Source organism: Marmota monax, unplaced genomic scaffold (genome assembly GCF_021218885.2).
Source record: "Marmota monax isolate L192 unplaced genomic scaffold, Marmota_monax_Labrador192_F-V1.1 WCK01_AAM20220418_F8-fsc00001, whole genome shotgun sequence".
Lineage (NCBI taxonomy): Eukaryota > Metazoa > Chordata > Mammalia > Rodentia > Sciuridae > Marmota > Marmota monax.
Genome location: NW_026693777.1, coordinates 14,798,269 through 14,815,437, shown reverse-complemented (window position 1 = coordinate 14,815,437; position 17,169 = coordinate 14,798,269). Strand labels below are relative to the sequence as shown.

The following is a 17,169-nucleotide window of genomic DNA, read 5'->3' as shown; positions in this document are numbered from 1 at the left end:
CAAAACAGTGATTTCCCCATTGCAGATCTATAGTAGAGGATCAGTAAATCAACTGAGTTAAAATCAGCATTTTTTTTATTAATGAAATATACTGGGAAATATCAGTATAGGGATCCTGGTAAGGATAATTACTACCTAATAAACATTTTATTTTTGTGACATGTACTAGTAACTGTGCGCACACACACATACAGTGTGGGTTTGGGGTTATAGAATAAAACATTTCTTACAGTGGATGACACAGAGGTTAAAAGTCAACTGCCTTAAAGAATCTGTTACATGCAAGAAGTAATGATTAAACGCACGTTACTGGTGCTACAATTGTAGCTCAGTGGTAGTGCACATGCCTAGCATGTGTGAGGCACCGAGTTTAATCTCGGCATCACATAAAAATAAATAAATAAATAAAAGTATTGTGCCCATCTACAACTAAAAATATATTTTTTAAGATATCTACATTACTTAAATTTTAGTTTAACCCAGATGACTTAAATATCAGCATTGAACTGAATTGTGTTGTTGTTTTTCTTTGCTGAATTATCTTGATTTTCTTCCAAGAATCAAGATTTCTGACTAATACAAATTTACCAAAATGAAATAGAACGATTCATGTTTGTTTATTTTCTCTTATTAAAGAATTTTATTTTTTAACAGGTTAATCAGGTGAATTCCCTTGAACGAGAATTAGAAACAATTCATTTGGAAAACGAAGGCCTGAAAAAGAAACAAGTGAAACTGGATGAGCAGCTACTGGAGGTAAGTTTTTAAGCAAATGTCCTTAACTATGAAGAATATTTTAATCCATGAATGAGCCATTTGTTGGAAGAAACTAGACCTGACATTGAATTCCTGTCCTGAAAATCTGAGTATACTTCCAAGCTGCATTCTTTGATCTATCTTAGCAAGTTTAATAGACATTTTTGCTTAATTACATGATCAGGTAATTCCATACTGCTTTTCAGAAGAGGAAATAATATCCTAAAATGCCAAGACCTGTACCTCAACAAATTCAGTGGCAGGAACTTCTACCTGATATTGGCCAAGGGGCCTAGAGCTCTCAACATAGGTGTGTATTTAACAGTGTCCTGATACTCCTGTATTTCACTAACAACCTCTTCAGTTAGGAAATCTATCCAGGGAATCTGAGAGCATTTGCATTTTTAAGTTCATTTTCAAGAACTGCCATTGTAGGACTGGGGGTGTAGCTCAGTGACAGAGCACTTTCCTAGTATGTGCAAGGCCCTAGGTTCACTCCCAAGCCCTGGGGGCGGGGGGGCGGGGGGAAGAATTGCCTTTGTTCATTACTGCACTTATACCACAGCACTGCCTTTTGGGAGGTACATCTGATAAATGTAAAAATGTTTGGAAAACTTGTCAGCTTGGACATTGAATTCCAGTCAGTTTACCTTGCGATACTACTGAATACCATTGAAGATTAGAAAACAACTTATATACAAGCCCTCCTTAATAAGTAAAACTTAATAAGTAAAACTGAGATATTTTGCATTGGGTAGATAAAAGTATTTTAATTACTACAACATTTAGTTAACTGTAAATTTTATATAAGGTAGAGAAGTATGCATAGAAAATATCTTTTATGCTCTTAAAAATTGTATAGAAATATTTTTAAGCCAGAATAATGAGACAGAAGAGATATTTAAATATTTTTTATAAGGCTGAATACATGCTAGCTGACTTTAAAAATTAATGCTTAATTTTATAATGTGGGAAATAAGGGCAAACATATCACATTGACATTTAAATGACCACGGAGGTTTCTGGCAATTTTATGTTCTCCGATTTATTCACTAATAGGGAGATTAGTGAAATTATAAATAGTGAAACCCAAACCATGTTTTCTGACAGCATATAATAAATGCACTCAGAATCTTGAGTTGCAGGCTACACTTAGATGTAGGTATTTTTTCTGACAAAATAATTATATATTCCAATGAATAAGGTATCTGAAGCTAAGCCCAATGTGTCTGGTAATTAACTCAGAAGTAACAGGGTATACTTACTATGGTGATTACACCTTTGGATGTTTTCCAAATGCTCTGCCAAGAGGCTGATTCTCCGCCTGTTCCCCAAGCCTGGGAAGCCCCCTTATCTCTCAGTCCCACTTTATATTATTAGCCATCATAAGCAATTTCCTATCATTTTTTCCCTTGATCAGTAGTAAATATTTGCTAATAAATAAGGAAAATTGAGTATTCTTGGCACTGGAACTGAATAAGGAAAAAGCATGAATGTTCTATTCAAACACTAAAGAGAACATTTCGTACACTCTTCTAATGAAACTTCCATTAGGAAATAAGAACTGTAAACTCTAGATTTATGCAGATTGGATTTTTTAACAATTCTGTTGAGCTATAAATTCACATATGGGGTTCACATGTTTAAAGTAAACAGTTAAATGGTTTGGGGTGTATTACCTTATTAATTTTTTAAACTGTGGTAAATATGTACATAACATAAAATTTGCTGTTTTAACCAATTTTAAGTTTAAAATTCAATGGCATTAATTACATTCACAATGTTATACAACCATTTCCAAAACCTTTTTATCACTCTAACCAGAATAACCATTAAGCGTTAACCATTCCCACTTCTGGCCTTATAAATTGGATTATTAGAGTACAGTATTTATACATTAAGCGAGTTTCGAGATGTGCCATGGCTTTCACATCATCTTTTTTTTTTTAAGCTTACCTGAGGGATCTGTGTAGTCCTTCCTCTCTGGCAGAGATTCTCACCTGGTGAGGTTAGGGGTGGTGAGCAGACAGAGATGTGTCTACATCAGAGATACATCTGTGGTTTCAGGGAATTTGAGCAAAGCTTTCTAGGCAGTTCTGATCTGATCTGATGTACAAGTTCCCTTGAGGGGAAGTCTCTCTTCCTCTCTATATATAAGTTGGAAAGTCTCTGATGTAATCCAATACATATCCTACTCCAGTGTAATGAAAGTGTGCAAATTACCAGAGTAGGAGATTCTAGACTAATTCTAGTCAAATTAGGGCTAGAATTTGACTTCCACTCCAGGGATTTAACTAGATGAGGCAGCATTCAATAAACAATTCAGTTTGAACATTGAAAAAAGAAGAGGGAGGTGGTACAGACCATCTCAGCAGTTCTCAAGTGTGCTATACGCCACTGTAAGAGCCAACAAGTTAGACAGTGGAACAAAATGTTTTAGTTTAAATTCTAGGGCTGGAGTGGTGGCTCAGTGGTAAAGTGCCTGCCTAGCATGTGCAAGGCACTAGGTTCGATTCTCAGCACCACATATAAATAAATAAAATATAGTTCCATTGACAACTAAAAAAAATATTTAATAAATAAATTCTGCATCTCCAGTGGCAAGGGTTTTAACATCAGATCCATTCCATACTAGACCTGGAATTTTTTAAATAATTATAGTGGGATGAATACCCCATGGTCTCTCTCTCCTCTCTCTCTCTCACACACACAAAATCAACCAAATTATAACAATGAGGATGCAGTTGCAAAAGTAAAGCTATTAAGACATTTTAATGTTTATTAAATTTATGTATAGAAAAATGTAAATGTTAGCTCTTCATATGCTCTTATTCATGAATATAACATAACCAAATGATACTGTTCCTTCTCTTTTATAACTCTTACTTTTCTTCCTCTTTTTCTAACTCCTGTGATTTTCTTTTGTTTGTTTTTGTCTATGGCTAACCTGTATCTAGAACTCAGTGGTTGGAAGTGGCAGAGAAGGGTGCAGTGCTCTGCCTGAGATAGTGTGTGAAGGTAGAACATTCTCTTTCAATGAATTTTCATAGCATGGGGCCATCTCATTAAACTCTTTGTTCTTGTAATCATTTCTGATGACTATACCAGTGAATAAATACTTCTGGTAAGAGCCAGTATTCATTTTTATTTTGTTTTAACTCTAGAATACGTTTCTGCATTTACATCAGGATTTTCATCAGTATTAAAAGCATTATATGAAGAAAATTATCCCACGGGTATAAAATCATGGGATCATAGTTCTCCATATTTTTTATTCACAAAAATAAAGTGGTAGCTTTTCTGAATCAACTAGAAGTATTTCAAAATGGGTAATGGTGCACCTCAGAAATTTAAAGAAATGGATAGTGGCTCTGAAGTTTCATCATAGCATTTAATTGTGTTTGAGTTTTAGAAGTTCTTTTTCCCCCACTCAAGCCTGGAGGTGCTTCTTCTCATGCTGTTGCATGCCTTCCCTTGAGCCCTGTGTCTGTTGCGTGTGTTGACAGATGTGAGGTGGCGTGCTCCATTGGCCAAAATGCAGTCTCCCCCTTTTTCTTTCCTTAAATTTTATTCTCATGTTGACATACCATTTCCTCATTGTCTTGTCCTCCAGTTCCCAGATGTTCTAGGATATGGCCTTATACCCCAGAATTGCCTGTCTTGTGCTATTAAAGGGTTTCACTATCTATTGACAAACCAATGATGGGTTAAAATAATTTTAAGTTCAGGAAAAGATTCTTTAAAAATTTGTTTACTTGGGTTTGGAAAATAAGAATCTTTACCAATGGTAAGTAAAGTAGCACAAGCCTAAAACATAATCACTTACTCCCCTTATTTCCCTAGTCTAACTTCAGTTTTTTTTTTTTTAAAGGAGGGTTATCAAACATTCTAGCATAAGAAAAAATGAGATGGAATTCAGATATACTATATATTGTGCCCCAGACTCCCACAGTCACTCAAGATGAGGAAGTGCTGTTTTTTAAAGTCTAATAATCTTGAGAAAGCCTGCTCTTGATTATATTATGTCCTAAGCAAAATGGCTCTTCTCATTTACATCTCTCTTGGGCTCATGTGCTGTCCTGTTTCCAAGCTATGGGTGGGTGTGGGGCCATTAGCAAATTTATAGGCTTCACTATTGCTTGACACATTCAGGGGCAGCTCTGTGACAGAAGGCACTGCTGCTGACTAGGCTTTTGCCCTTGTCCTTCAGATGCAGCACCTGAGGTCCACTGTGATGCTTAGCTCATCCCCTCACTGGGATCTGCAGCTGCTCCAGCAGCAAGCCTGTTTGATGGTGCCCAGGGAGCACTTTCTGCAGCTTCAACACCAGCTACTACAGGCAGAAAGGAGAAATGAGCACCTACAGGAGGAACTTGACAACAGGACCTCCGAAACCAACACACCACAGGTATGAAGCGTTCTTTTCCTCTAGTAGTAAATTCAGATTGCCTAATTAATTTTACTTTTATTTGAAAGTTCAAATAAAACCAATTCAAATGTGGGGACAACAAACCTAAATCTACTCTCAGAGAGTGACAACTTCCCTGTATCACAAATCCAGAGTTCTGCAGTGCTGGTTTTTGTTTTGTTTTTGCAGCACTACTTTCCAGCTCTTCACTTCTAAGATGTTCTGGGTCTCCTTTGCACACTTGTAATAGAAGACAAAGCATCAGAATCACTTGAGCATAGTGTACAATTGGCCATCATTCTCATCTCATGTCAAAAATACTACAAAATGCAAGTGCAGCTCTAGGATTTACATTAGGAACAAAACATCCTTAACTGCACCAGATGGGTGGGGCCCACCAACATCCATGGAATTTACAGGTGGAGTGTTTCACAATTAAGGTAGAAGAAAGTGTAGTTGGTGACATATTTCTTAGTGGATATGATCATTAAGCTCAATTGTTTTATAATCTAGTTTGAAAAATGATTTTTAGGAAAATAAAGATCTTCCCATTGGCTTTGAATTAGCCTTATTCTGGGTCACTACCAAATACCATCTTATATTACCTAAGTTTTCAAACAGTTATTTCTCTTTGGTGCTTCATTCATAATCATCCTTTTTCAGAAGTTTCATAACTCTTTGGTCTTGCCCATGTAGTTAATTCATAATTAGGAATAAAAAGAACAAATACTTTTTTGTGGAATTCTAAATTCCTTCTGCTTTAGATGCACTTCTGTTTCTATACACCTTACCTCTCCAACAACGTTTGATAAGGAATTTCCCAACTCTTTCTTTTTCTTTTTTTTTTTTAAGAGAGAGAGAATTTTTTTAATATTTATTTTTTAGTTTTCGGTGGACACAACATCTTTTGTTTGTATGTGGTGTTGAGGATCGAACCCCGGGCCGCACGCATGCCAGGCGAGCACGCTACCGCTTGAGCCACATCCCCAGCACCCCCAACTCTTTCTTAATCCCTTCAGAGTAGCTTGGCAAAGTTACGTGAGCACTGTAATTATCCATAGGAACAGTTGTTTTTCTCTACTACTAGTATATATCTGGGCTTTGTTAGTATTTTTTTTTTTTTTTTGGTACTCCTGCTACCTATTCTTCCTAACAAAACTTTGAAGTTTGTGCTTTCAACTTCCCAGTATTAAAATTAAATTTGCAAATTAAAATTGCAATGGTCAATGCTTCAACTCTTCATTATATCATTGACCATACAACCTTAACTTCCATTTCTAATGGACTGTCTAAACTAAATGATTTGACTAAGATTCTATTCATTGACTTCCCATAAACACTATTTTCAAAGCATGCTCTTCCCAACCCACCCACCCACCCGTATTTAAGAATTAAAAACATCCTTTTACTCCATTTGCTTCAGGATTAGACCAAAACTTAAAATTTTCATACAAAAAAAAAAGACAAACCCAGCCAGAGCAAAGGGTGCTTACTCGGACTAGATCACCACTTCAGACTCTCCCATTTCTGATTGCCCAGCTGACACTAATTCTAAGAATACAAAATATTATTGGAATCTGCACGTTGTCTGTGTGGAGTGATGTAATGTCTTCTGCCTTTGTGTTGCTTTGCTTGCGTGTGTAATGTAGTGTAGTGTTAATGTGTGTGCTTTGAAAAATTGCATCATAAATGTGTGAATTTAGACTCCCTAAAAATACATAATCTTGACATCAGGGTGAAGTATACCACTTGCCTTCTTTCTCTAGGCCTTGCTACCGGAGCAGCGAGCAGTGCATGCAGATTCCTACAGAAGGATTGGGCACCTGTGAAAACTGGGCTGCTATTGATGGCATTTGTTACTATGGCAGACTCTCAAATGCACACACCCACACACACACATAAACCACACTAACAGAGGCATAAGCTGAGACATGACATAAGTGCTCTTTAAAATTATTCTATTATGATTTTTACTATTAAGCCTTTGCAGTATTATTTATTTATGTAGAAATGACAGATCTTGTGAATCAAATTCACAAATTTCTGCTTGTTACAAATCATTTTATTTATACCATTTAAAGAGTGTGGATTTAAGATTCTTGAAAGGATGTATTCTATATATTTTCTCATTCCATAAGTTGTAATTATTTTTTAACAAAAGGTTCTACTTTTATATATGGAATTTGAAGAGAATCAGGGTTATTTATACTGTTTTGTATAAGATGTATAATACTTTTTGCCAGAAAAAAAGGAAAATTTTGATGAAACAATAAAATAAATTTTAAATATATGCCTGCCTTTGTTTTTCCTCTTTTCCCCCACTCTTTTGCTGTACTCTGTATACTTTGAATTTTCTGTAACTGTGGTTTTATATTTTGATTTTTTTATGCAAGTGGAAATCAAACATTTTTATTTGTATTTGAACTTTAAAAAGCCATATGTCTTTTAAAATAAATAGAACTTTTAAAAAGTTGTTGTTAGGCCTAGATGTTCAAGGCCCAATTTATTGAAATTCAGTTTTTTGCATTAGACTTTTGCCTCCTACAACTTTTATCTTCAAATTAGTCACATGAGTTAATTATTTCTTTTATAATTAAATGCTAATTATTTAATATCCAAGCAAACTTTGGCTTTAACACATTTGGTCATTCTGAGTACTTTTTAAAGTATGCCTTTTTAAGAATATTTAAGAGCAGCCAGTGTGTGGCGTGGCACACCCTTGTAATCCCAGCAACTGGCTGAAGCAGGAGGTGGAAAGTTCAAGGACAACCTGGGCAACTTAGGGAGGTCCTGTCTCAAAAGAAAATATAAAGGGTTGGGGATGTAGCTCAGTGGTACAGCACCCCTAGGTTCAATCCCCAATACTTTAAAAAATAATTTTTAAAAAAAGGAATATTTAAGTTCCATCAGCCATTAACACCTGAACTACAAGATTTGAAGCACCTTTTGAAATGTGAACTTCCTTCTCTGGAAATTTTGAGGGGTTGGAGGCCAGCTGAGGAGAGGGACAATCAGTCAGACTCTAATCTCTGTTTACATCACTCTGCTTCCAGAAACCCACACACCTAGCCCTGTTGTGTGAGGAGAGGGAGAAAGTTAGGGCCCCTTCCTGCCCAGTGGCTTTATCTAGGAGTTGTCTGTGGAGAGAGGCTTCTTAATTTTCAATTTACTCTGATGATAAATCCATCCTCCAATCCAGATGTTTGCTTCACATTGACAAGTCAACAGATGACTAGAAAAACTGGCAGGAAGATATGATTACTATGAAGAAAAAACCCTAACACCCTCAAAAAAGTAATCAGTTATTTCTGAAGAAAAACAGACGTGTGTTGCAAGCTGAATGGAAACATTAAGCAACCCTGAATAAACTCAGTGTTTGTTTTGTTGTCGAGAGACCCACAGTATTATAAATACCCAAATCAGGATGGGAGTTGATCACCCTCTTTTAATTTACTTTGGATACCCATTTTACTATATATGAAGTGCACACAGATATTCAACTATGGGTTTTAAGAATTTTTCTTTTTATCAGGGGACAATGGTATACCACAGGTAAGATTCTTTGTTTTCTCTTTGATTCTTTCTCTGATAGGACTACTTTTCTGACATGTGCAATCAATGCAGTGCTCAGAACTCCCCCATTTCATCAGAAATCCATCCTTCCTGTTTAAAAGGCAAAACATTGGCTGTACTTCCTCCAGGCATCTTGTGGGGAGAATAAACAACTAGTGCTTTAGATGTAGCATGATTTTCAAATGATGATATACTTTTTTTCTTCCCTTCAGGGAAGCCAGGAACAGCTGGTAACTGTCATGGAGGAACGAATGATAGAAGTTGAACAGAAACTGAAACTGGTGAAAAGGCTTCTTCAAGAGAAAGTGAATCAGCTCAAAGAACAAGTGAGCCTCCCCAGACACATCTTCCACCCACCCCACATTCCAGTTTTAACATTCCTTTCTTGCCATTAACTTGCTAACTTGTGTTGTCTAATAAAGGCAAATTCTATAGATGTCTAGAAGAACTTAGGATTCACTCACCCTCACATGCCCTCAAAAGGTAAATTCTATATTCTATATTTTTCCAAAACTCTTCTAGGTATATGTTTGTCCACCCCAAGTTTAAAAAATAAATATCTGCTAACAGTGGTTAACATGGATCTGAAGCATTCCTGATGAGGTTCAGTGGCTCAAAATGAATACTTAACAGATCTTTTTCTGTCCAACATAAGCAATATGCCATTTAAACAAAACAGAAAAATGATATTGGTGGATAATGACTGGAGAGTTAGCTTTCCTGTTTCCAACAGCTATGGCAAGCTCAAAAAGTATCTCATTGCCCTAAAAGGATGTGCCTTGTATAAAGTCTGGACCCCAAATGCCAGACGACTAAGAAGCCTTATCCTTTCCACCTGCTGGTGGCAGAAGTGACTTCAGTGGTTAGAGGTTAGTTGTGCATCTTCCAAAGAGCTACACAAGGAGGCAAGGAGGGAACTAGGAACTCATGGCAAACGCCTATAATCCCAGCAGCTTGGGAGGCTAAGGCAGGAGGATCACGAGTTCAAAGCCAACCTCAGTAGAAGCGAGGCACTTAGCAACTCAATGAGACCCTGTCTCTAAATAAAATACAAAATGGGGCTGGGGATGTGGTTCAGTAGTCGAGTGCCCCTGAGTTCAATCCCCAAAATTCCTCCCCAAGAAAAAAAGCTATGCAAAGAGAACCACCTCCTAGGAAAGTATTATCAGCTTCTCTGGAAACCAAGATTGAGACAGACTGGGGCAAGGGAAATTGCCCAACTTGTTTTTCTAGATAAATAAAACCTGAGAATGATAACCCCAAGAGAGGGTCTGGAAATAGGTGTAGACAGGAATGTTCCTTGCCCTATATCTTAATGAACAGAGGAGAAAGAGAAAGTCCTATCAGTGAGCATTTTCCCATTCAATCCTTTAAGTACTCATTTGTTCAACACATAGTTACTTTGGGCCATGTCCTATATGGGGCACTAGAGATGCAGCAGTGAACAAAATTACATCCCTGCCCATATAGAAGGTGAATTCTATCACACCTACAAGGTACCAAGCATTCCATCAAATGATAGGTTCAAAAATATATAAAATAGGGTTAGCCCTGTTTCAATAGATGGCACACAAGAGAAGAGACACTTGATAAAACCCAGAGATTTAAAGAAAGCTTCCTGAAGGTCTCTTAAATCAAATCTTGAGGGTTGCGTGAGATTTGAACAAGTGAATAACTGTGGGAAGGGCATTCTAGGCTATGAGAGCATCATGAAGTTAGGTCACCATGTGGGGTGTGGATATCTATAGATACATGGATATTGCCAGTTCCTACTGTCCTGGGAGAAAAGACGGGAAAGGACAGAAAGAGAGGGCCTTGCATGGTATCCCAAAAGGGAATTTTATTCTGTAGGTCATGAGGAACCATTGTATTGTTTCCTAAGTGAAAGAAGGGAGGGAAAAAGGAAAGAAGACAGGTGGTATTTCAAAAGAGAGTAGGTTCTAAAATGCTAGTATGTTATACCTGCCAGTCATCTAAATTATCATTGACCTTTGAAATGCTAATAATTTAGCCACTTTGTAGTTGGTCTTTATTCCCTTAAACATTTATTCTTTAAGATGCCCTGCTTGAAATTGGGAGTCGAGTGAAGAGTTAACATGGGAAAGGAGATTGAAGATATTAAAGGAGCAAGAATAAAAGTATTCCATGTCTGCTAAAAAGTTTTCCCACGCCAACCTAGATGATATGTTCTAACCATAAGGATTAGTATATACCTTCTAGGCAAGGCCGCATGCAAAAAGGGAGAAGCTGACGAAAAACAACTGCTCACATCTCATCTCTTTGTTGTAATTTGTGAGCTCGTTTTTTAAATGAATAATAGGTTGTAGTTACGAATGGAAAGCTTCAGGCTCTACTGTTAAGAATGGAGTTTAATACAATTCACTCCTTACACCTCAAAAATTAAAGTTACAAAAATATTTGTGATGTTTTAAAAAAATAAAGGAATACATCTAGTTTATTTAGGTGGGAAATAAAGTCTTTCATTTTGGAGCCTTCAAACAGCAATCTATTCTTTCTATTAGTAACTTCTGGGCTGGGGATGTGGCTCAAGTGGTAGTGCGCTCGCCTGGCATTCGTGCGGCCCGGGTTCGATCCTCAGCACCACATACAAACAAAGATGTTGTGTCCGCCGAAAACTAAAAAATAAATATTAAAATTCTTAAAAAAATATATTAGTAACTTCTGCAAACATGCAAAGAGCTTGGAAAAAGTGGGTTTGTTCTTGTTTCCCTGATGCTGAATCTGATGTTAAAGCTGTACTGTAAAAGATAAGAATGTAACTGGTAGGCATGATTTGCCTTTATAATGCATCTATCCTGATATCTTTCCTTAAATTTAAAAGATTAATTACAGAAATGGAGTCACAGTGTTTCTGATTCTGTTTCTAGCTCTGCAAGAATACTAAAGCCGATGCAATGGTGAAGGATTTGTATGTTGAAAATGCCCAGTTGCTGAAAGCTCTGGAAATGACCGAACAGCGACAGAAAACAGCAGAGAAGAAAAATTACCTCCTAGAAGAGAAGATTGCCAGCCTCAGTAATATAGTCAGGAACCTGACACCAGCACCATTGACTTCTATGCCTCCCTTGAGGTCATAGCCACACCAAAGGATGCACTCATTTTTGTGCACTTTACTGAAAGAGAAGGAACATTTCAGTAGTATCTCTTAACCCTGTTTAAAAAAAAAAACAAAAAACTTTCAATGGCTTAAAATTAAGCCAACCTAAATTTTGGAGTCTATTCATTGTAACAATTTGACTGTTAAAATTTAACACTTACAAATAATTTATTTTTTAAGTATTCTAGTAGGTACCAAGAAAATTAATATATGAAAACAATTTAAGAAACTTTAAATCCCAGTTTTCAATGTGTTTTTAAAGCACCATTGTATGCCAATATGTATACATATAAATTCCATATATTTAAGTTTGAGACCTTACTAAAATGGTTATTAGGGACTTTATTTAAAAACAAATTTAGGTATTGCACATTTAAATACTGAAAAATCATTCTGCTTTTAATAGTTTTGGTTCTTTGATAGGAGGGCTGGGCTCAGTAATTGAGACCAGAAAAACCCAAGTCCATAGAGCTCTACCTTCTTCCACTTACTATTACTACTCTTGCTATGTGAGAGGTTTAGAACTGATTTACTCAACTGCACTCTTAACTAATGATGAAGCTTTACTTTTCTTTAAACAGTCTTTTTCTTCCTCCTCTTAGAAGTTTCATTTGGTCCCTCATTTTCTAAAAAATGGATAAAGCCACATTCTTAAAGCATTTGAACTGTAGGAAAAGCACTGAACAAACCACTTTGGACTACACACTCACTCTTGGAGAAGGGATATGCGGTCCATGTGAGTTTTCCTATCTCAAAAGTCTTGGAGGTCATGGACTTATCTGTGAGGTTGCCTCAAGAACTCAGGGAACATTTCTTTAAACTGTCTTCCTGAACTACTGCCAGGCCTCTCTAAGAATTTGAGATGTATAAACCATGTGACCTTATTTATTTGTCTTATATATTTCCAGCCATAGGGTTTTCATGTACATTTTAGTGCATTTAAGTGTTTGAAAAAGGCCTTGATTTTAGCGTTAAAAACTTTTTCCAACTTATAGGAGAGTTGTTATTGTTTATTAAATATAGGTCAAAATTGTCCATGCTTCTTACTCTGCTATACCTCAAATCTGATCCTAAGAATTCCTTACTGTGGTAAGTATTGGCATGCCATCTGAAGCAAAGGAATGTCATCAGGACTTCCCATTCTTTCTCAAGATCAGGAATCATGGAACAGTAAACATTTTAAACTGGATAACACCCCCACCACCTCCAGTTTAATTCTTTGCTTCTAACCTACTTCCTCCAGTGGATGGCGGAAGACTTACAAGGTGCAGAATGCTACTAAAGCTCATCACAGCCACCTACTTGTCTTCATGGGAGAGTAATGAGATCAGAAATTTTTACTTTGATGTATTTCAGGAGGTTCTTTCTATTTATAAAGAGTATAACAGAAATCAAACACTGCTTTATAGGCAGAAACACAAGATAAAGCCAGCTGCCTAAGAAGTCATATAATGCCAGAAAATCAATCTCAACAAAATAATTTCCATCAAGGAACTTCAGAGATCCTAACAGGCTAACCACTTGTCAGTCCAGGAGTCCTCACTACCAGGCCCTTGAAAAGGCACTGCTACTCACGGGACTAGGAGTCCACACTGGTGAAGCAGAACTTTCAGGATTTGCATAGCTCTTATTGGAAAGCTTTGATTTCCCCCTGGAAAAAGAATTTTAATCCTTCCCTATAATATGCTTCCAAACATTTGCCATCTACTATCATGCCTTCCCTAAATCTTTTCTGTCCTGTGCAGATATTCTCAGCAAACTCAAGTACTTGTATGGCACTAGCTTTAACAGAAAACTTTTCACTTAAAACTGTGGTTTGGCCTAGGCTGAGGTCAACAATAAACTAAGCATCTGTAGTGGGTTTATGTGACATGCTTCAAGTTACCCAAGGAACCACTGGAACCAGACACCACGCATATTTCTCAGTCAACTTAGCATGTGGTCACATTTGTATTTTTTATTTTTATTTTTTACATTATGAAAAGTGTAGGTTAATTTGTTTCCTATGAATTTGTATTATGTGTATATAAAATGTTGTATGATTAATGTAAATATGGCTTTGGGGAAAGTTTTAGACTGCACATAGAATCCCTTTATCCAAAATACAAATACAAAATAATACTTAATCCAAAATCAGATGCAAGTAAATTTAGCCACATATCGGAACTTAATTTCCTGCTTTTCCACTACAAAATTGGAAAGATGATGAATATAAGAAACATCAGGGATACCTTAAATTTATACATTTTTGTGACAGTTTATTTTTGAGAAAGTTTAGAGTGGGAGTTTTAAGAGATCATTTATGATATAACTTAGAGTTTAAACCGAATTTCAAAGAGATTAAATGTAAACTTCAAATTATGTTTAGCTTTTGTTTACAGATTTGTTGTTGTTGTTATTTGGAACTTGGGATTTAAGCCAGGGGGCACTTCACTACTCAGCTAATGCACAGCTTTTTTTATTTTTAGAAGAGTCTCACTGAGTTGCTTAGGGTCTTGCTAAGTTACTGAGGCTGGCCTCAAACGTGTGATCCTCCTTGCCTCTCAAGCCATTACAGATGTTACCAACTGTGCCCATCTGCTTTTAGACTTCTTAATGGCACTCTTCATAATCACAAGTTATGTATTTTATAGGCATTCAGCTGCTTTTTTATTAAAAGCACTGGTTTTTAAACTTTATTTTTATCTAAGTACAGTTATTTAAAATAGTCTTACAAGACTAGATCTTCATTTTAAAGAAAAATCAAGTTTACCTTGGGGATAATACATTACATAAGAAAAGGAAACTGTGGGTAGTAAAGCCTTTATTATCCTATTTTCCTTTCTTCTGCTATTTAAAAGTTTGAATCCAAGCTCAGATCTATGAAGGAAGAAAAGTGGAGGAGAGGGGTAGAACCAACCACAGCATTTTGTTTTATTTATTTTTCTAAGACTCTTACTAAATCTAGGTTTTGAAAGTTGTTTTAAATATGAATCCATCCCTTAAGTATCAGTGTACTATTGATATATTCATCAGTGCATTTTACACAAATAGATCATGAAATAATAGGCTTTTGAGGCATAGAAAGAGATCTTACGGGTCTAGTATTTTAATAATGCACCAGTACCTAGAACAGGTATTGTTTTGAGGGGAAAAATTTTAATGAAATGAATAAGGTTTTGTGACAGATTTAGGCTTTTTAACACATGGAAAATGAATTTGTGATTTCTCTTTTTATTTTGTTAAATGAAGAAAAGGAAACATTCAGCTATTGTCAACATCTTTGAAGGTATTCCAAATCAAGGCAAGTCTAAGTGCTTTGCAATACTGTAATATTAAGCAAGTCATGTTTTGAATGGATTACCTGTAATGAATGATTCATTTGAATAATGTAATTATATAAGTAATGCCCAAACCAAGTCAAAGCCTAACAACCAAAGTACTCATGTTTAAAATATATTCATTATATCTTGTTTGGACCTCTTTAAACATCTCAGCACTGTAAAACAATTTTGGTTTTATGGCATAATTTTTTATGGATAACTATTCAACAAGTCAAAGCTTTTTGTTTCTCAACTTTTTTAAATGATACAAATTTGATTTATTCTCATTGAGGAGACACACTATCACAGCATGGTTTAAGAAAATACTGGTTTTGTAAAATAAAACCTGAATTCATCTAAAATCCATAGAACTTTCTTCCAATAAAGATGAGTGTATGTGTTTATATCAGCTTTGTATATTTCATCTTAGCCATTCTATCCTAGAAAGATTTTAATGTGAGCTTAAAATGTAAATAAATAATTTTACAAATATACTTCTTGTTTTATATCTACCCTGAACTTTTTTTTTTTTTTTTTTTTTTTTTTTTTTTTTTTTTTTTTATTGTTGGCTGTTCAAAACATTACATAGTTCTTGATATATCATATTTCACAATTTGATTCAAGTGGGTTATGAGCTCCCATTTTTACCCCATATACAGATTGCAGAATCACATCAGTTACACATCCATTGATTTACATATTGCCATACTAGTGTCTGTTGTGTTCTGCTGCCTTTCCTATCCTCTACTATCCCCCTCCCCTCCCCTCCCCTCCCCTCCCCTCCCTCCCCTCTTCTCTCTCTGCTCCCTCTACTGACATTCGTTTGTCCCCCTTATATTATTTTTCCCCTTCCCCTCACTTCCTCTTGTATGTACTTTTGTATAACTCTGAGGGTCTCCTTCCATTTCCATGCATTTTCCCTTCTCTCTCCCTTTCCCTCCCACCTCTCATCCCTGTTTAATGTTAATCTTCTTCTCCTGCTCTTCGACCCTACTCTGTTCTCAGTTGCTCTCCTTATATCAAAGAAGACATTTGGCATTTGTTTTTTAGGGATTGGCTAGCTTCACTTAGCATAATCTGCTCTAATGCCATCCATTTCCCTGTAAATTCTATGATTTTGTCATTTTTTAATGCAGAGTAATACTCCATTGTGTATAAATGCCACATTTTTTTTATCCATTCATCCATTGAAGGGCATCTAGGTTGGTTCCACAGTCTAGCTATTGTGAATTGTGCTGCTATGAACATCGATGTAGCAGTGTCCCTGTAGCATGCTCTTTTTAGGTCTTTAGGGAATAGACCGAGAAGGGGAATAGCTGGGTCAAATGGTGGCTCCATTCCCAGCTTTCCAAGAAATCTCCATACTGCTTTCCAAATTGGCTGCACCAATTTGCAGTCCCACCAGCAATGTACAAGTGTACCCTTTTCCCCACATCCTCGCCAGCACTTGTTGTTGTTTGACTTCATAATGGCTGCCAATCTAACTGGAGTGAGATGGTATCTTAGGGTGGTTTTGATTTGCATTTCTCTGACTGCTAGAGATGGTGAGCATTTTTTCATGTACTTGTTGATTGACTGTATGTCCTCCTCTGAGAAGTGTCTGTTCAGGTCCTTGGCCCATTTGTTGATTGGGTTGTTTGTTCTCTTATTGTCTAATTTTTTGAGTTCTTTGTATACTCTGGATATTAGGGCTCTATCTGAAGTGTGAGGAGTAAAGATTTGTTCCCAGGATGTAGGCTCTCTATTTACCTCTCTTATTGTATCTTTTGCTGAGAAAAAACTTTTTAGTTTGAGTAAGTCCCATTTGTTGATTCTAGTTATTAACTTTTGTGCTATGGGTGTCCTATTGAGGAATTTGGAGCCCGACCCCACCGACTGTAGATCGTAGCCAACTTTTTCTTCTATCAGACGGCGTGTCTCTGATTTGATATCAAGCTCCTTGATCCATTTTGAATTAACTTTTGTGCATGGCGAGAGAAAGGGATTCAGTTTCATTTTGTTGCATATGGATT

The 17,169-nt window shown here is 36.3% G+C and overlaps 1 protein-coding gene across 5 annotated transcripts in view; it reads left to right on the top strand.

Annotated features, from left to right (window-relative positions):
• Nin (ninein) overlaps nt 1-15,651 on the top strand; it is a 100,190-nt gene extending 84,539 nt beyond the window's left edge. For 3 of the 5 annotated variants that reach the window (XM_046461167.2, XM_046461169.2, XM_046461171.2), the window contains 4 exons: nt 655-756; nt 4,967-5,164; nt 8,950-9,063; nt 11,626-15,651. In XM_046461167.2, the coding sequence (XP_046317123.1) occupies nt 655-756; nt 4,967-5,164; nt 8,950-9,063; nt 11,626-11,835 (624 nt within the window). In that variant the 3' untranslated portion in view covers nt 11,836-15,651. Of the gene's footprint in view, nt 1-654; nt 757-3,713; nt 3,775-4,966; nt 5,165-6,930; nt 7,497-8,949; nt 9,064-11,625 lie in introns of those variants that run through there. The other 2 variants (XM_046461170.2, XM_058584521.1) reach the window with 2 other exon arrangements.
• Nucleotides 15,652-17,169: the final 1,518 nt, after the last annotated feature.